The following is a 3579-nucleotide window of genomic DNA, read 5'->3' as shown; positions in this document are numbered from 1 at the left end:
TTTTGGGACATTTTTCACCAGCTTTTTTTCCCCCCCAAAAATAAAATCTACTAATTTGCTGCAATTTTCTTAACTTTTTTTGCCATGTTTTCAAAAGAAAGCAAACTACTTTTACTCCTGGTTCGAAGGTTTAAATACTTGTTAAGGTGTCTGAACGCAGCAGAAGAAAAGTGATGTCAATCCAGGTTTCAAAGGGTTAAATAGGGTACCATGAATGTGCTATTGATTTGCACTATGGTAGCATTTTTCAACAAGGTAACAGACCACCAGACGTCCACTGGACTTTGATTTTAGAGCTATTTTTGAACCGTAATGGGACGTTTTGATTGGACGTACCAACACGAGTAAAAGTCCTGAGCTTGACTCAAGAGTGTGTGCATTCAGCAGCTCATCTATGCTTTTATCTCATCCAATGTCAGAGTATTTTTCATTTATTTTTTACCTACAGTGGCCCTTACACACTCTCATATGTCGTTCTGTCTCGGCCACTTTGACTCACCCGCGTTTGATGGCGTCCAGGAAGTCTTGATTCTCTGGAATGGAGTAGCTGCGAAAGTCCTCGTCGTTTACGGTGAAGCCGTCCTTCCACAGCCTCACCACCATCTCCACCTGAAGGAACGACCACAAAAATAAACCCCGATTACTCGCAGACTATGTGGAGACTCTAGAGGCCACATCACAGAGAAAAACGGAAAAGAAACTAAACACTATGATGCTTGTTGCTGCTTTGCTGCCACGTTTTTACGCTTAGTTTTTTATTATTAAATATACGTTTTAAATATGACATTATTTCACTAAATGACATTTATTTCCTATTTCTTAAAAAAAGTAATAAGCAAATAAAAAAGGAATTACACACAAAAAAAAGTGTTGAAAAAAGTTTTTAAAAAAAATAAAACTTTAAAAAACAAGACAGGTACAGGAAATGATCTGAAAAAAGTGCTGACATCTTTATAATAATTCTGTAACATAATTTTAAATATGTAAATATGATGGTTACAAATAAAGTTTTTCCCTAGAAATTTTTCCTTAGCTGTTTTAAAATCATTTTCTAAATCTACAAATTTCTTGCAATTTGTGGAGCATTTCTTACCAAGTTGTCTTTTTTTCCATGTTTGTTAACAAAATTGCACCAATTCGCTCAAGGTTCAAAGGTTTAAATGCAAATGCAAGAAAATTGATGCCCCTCATTCTTAGGCAGTAAGTCCATAAAAGCGTTTATGCAAAGTTAATTACATAAAACAACCTAAAAACATGTTCATGCACATAATGATGTTTTCCTGTTTTCTCTGCAGGATGCACATTCGCAGAGATTTGGCTCCCACAAATTTAGCGGTTGTGAATTTCTAACCTTCGATGTCCCCGAGGCATCGTAACAGATCTTCTCCACCTCATCGAGGAGGTCCTCGACCGAGAAGCTGCGCCTCATTGGAGCCTCCTCTTCGTTTTCCTCACTGTGGCGACGCATTAAGAAACAGGTAAGTGTGTAATTCAGTCATTATATGTCTTATTGAATTCAGCCTGCAGACACAGGCTTTATCGTACAGAAACATCTCATTATTGACTTCTCACCTACAAATTATGGTTAAGCGTGCAGGTTTGTAAACCAGAAAATGAACCTCAAGGGAAAAAAATGGTCCTCTTGACACATTTTGGTCCAATCGAATTGATTTCTCATTTCGGATGAGTCACACATGAGCCTGACCTACATAAATCCAGTCATGGAGTTGATTTGCCACAGGCTTTCAGTAACTCTTCAATCCAAATGCTCCATTTAAATTTAAAGGATTTTTGGAGAAAAATTGACTTACCAATGTTCATCTTTCTCACCCCCGACAGTGTCAACCTCTTTCATGACGTTGTGTGTTTCCCATCTGAGAAAATTACAAATGGACAAAGCAAGCAAATCAAACGAGGCCTGTCACAGCTTTAAATGCTGTACTTTTTAGTCTTTGAATTTTCCTTCTGAAACAGAAATTAAAAAACAAAAATAAATAATTATTTGATTTTCATTTCAAAATCCAACATTAATTTATTGATTTTTAAAAAAAGAAAAAAAGCTTTTATTTTTTGAGATCAGAAATGGAAAATACAGAATATGAATTCCCCCGTTGTAAGGGGTTTTTTTGGGGGTCGATGTGAGGGTCTAAGGACAGACGGTTGCCTTTTGCTGTAAAACCCCCTGAGGCAAATAATAGTTTGTGATAATAGACTTTAGAAATAAAATTGACTTGAACTGCCAATTTTCTTTTTCTCCCATCAAAAAAACAAGAAAACGAAGACTACATCATATATTTACCATTTATTGTAATTATTGTACTCCATTTTGTTTAAATTACTATTTTTAACATATGAGGAGAATTTTTTTTTCTATTTCTTTATTTCTCTCATATTCTGTATTACATCACAACTGTATGTTAAATATTATGTGATTGCAAAAGCTGTATTTTTAAAATATGGAAAATCTAAATTGAAAATATTGTGGGAAAAAAAGAAAACAAAGATGAAAAACAGTGTTTTTCCATTTACTGAAAGTGAAAAATGTCCTTGTGTAAAATAAAATAAAATACATAAATATAAAAAACATGAAAGCATGGGTACCAAAACCAAGAGTGCCCATTTGTTTTCATGTTATTTAATTTTTTTGATTGGATTAAAAAAATAGCATAAATTATATCCTGTATTTTCCATTTTTGAACCCCAAAAAATCAATAAAAAATGCCCTTATTTTCATTTTTGGATTTTTAAATTAAAAAAGTACGTTTTTGTTTGTCATTTCTGATCCTGAAAGGAGAATCCAAAGACCAAAAACGACACAGACCTTTACAGGCGTGTTTAATATATTTATATAAGATCAGCCATTTATTATGTAAATGCATTCACTTGCATTAAGCTGCTAAAACGCCTACACGTGTCTCCATACGTTCTCACGGTGCTGAATTATCGATAAACAGCAGAAAAACAGCCTGTAGCGTTATCGTTAATTATGTAAGTGGGCGTCAGAGAGTCATGGAGGCGCACAGAGACAACGACACTCTGCGGGACTGAGCCGTGTGTCCACCACTACATGGATTATACACACACACACACACACACACACACACACTCACAGCAGCATGCTCATTCGCATGCACGTATCAAGGTTAAGGTCAAACACTGATTTACCAGTCCTCGTGTTGTCGGTTAATCCCGGGCTACACATCTGCAGCCGTAAGTTTCCTCCAGCGGCTCTTCTGCTGAGCAATGCGTGTGACGTCACGGCGCCGTAAACCCGCTCCTCCTGTCGCGAGGAAACTACTGCTGAGCTCAGCACGTCGTTTTATTTCACAAGTGAGACCTCAGACTGAAACTGGTGACACACGCTGAATGTCACAGGGAGGTGGAAATAGCACATAAGGACAACATATTCCATTATATATATTCAGTTCTAATAATAAGGGTATCACTGTACCATTGCCAAAAAATTACATGACATTCCCTGATTGCATTGCAGCAAATATACATTTTCTGGGATATAATATTGTGCACCTGTGCTTATGTACTGTTATACTGTATAACTATAGCTTTATTTATTTATTA

General features: G+C 36.0%; 1 protein-coding gene across 1 annotated transcript; it reads right to left on the bottom strand.

Moving 5' to 3' along the window:
• Positions 1-499: 499 nt before the first annotated feature.
• LOC121937689 (UBX domain-containing protein 2A-like) lies at positions 500-3264 on the bottom strand (the record flags this gene model as incomplete). Its single annotated transcript, XM_042481014.1, has 4 exons — positions 3166-3264; positions 1812-1874; positions 1352-1454; positions 500-609 (listed from the first exon to the last, which is right to left on the bottom strand). Coding segments are annotated over exons 2-4 (257 nt in total), but the record flags the coding sequence as incomplete, so codon positions are not given.
• Positions 3265-3579: the final 315 nt, after the last annotated feature.

Source organism: Plectropomus leopardus, unplaced genomic scaffold (assembly GCF_008729295.1).
Source record: "Plectropomus leopardus isolate mb unplaced genomic scaffold, YSFRI_Pleo_2.0 unplaced_scaffold27143, whole genome shotgun sequence".
In the NCBI taxonomy this organism is placed as follows: Eukaryota; Metazoa; Chordata; class Actinopteri; order Perciformes; family Serranidae; genus Plectropomus; species Plectropomus leopardus.
The sequence above is the reverse complement of the archived record's forward strand: the minus strand, read 5'-3'. Positions and strand labels throughout refer to the sequence as shown.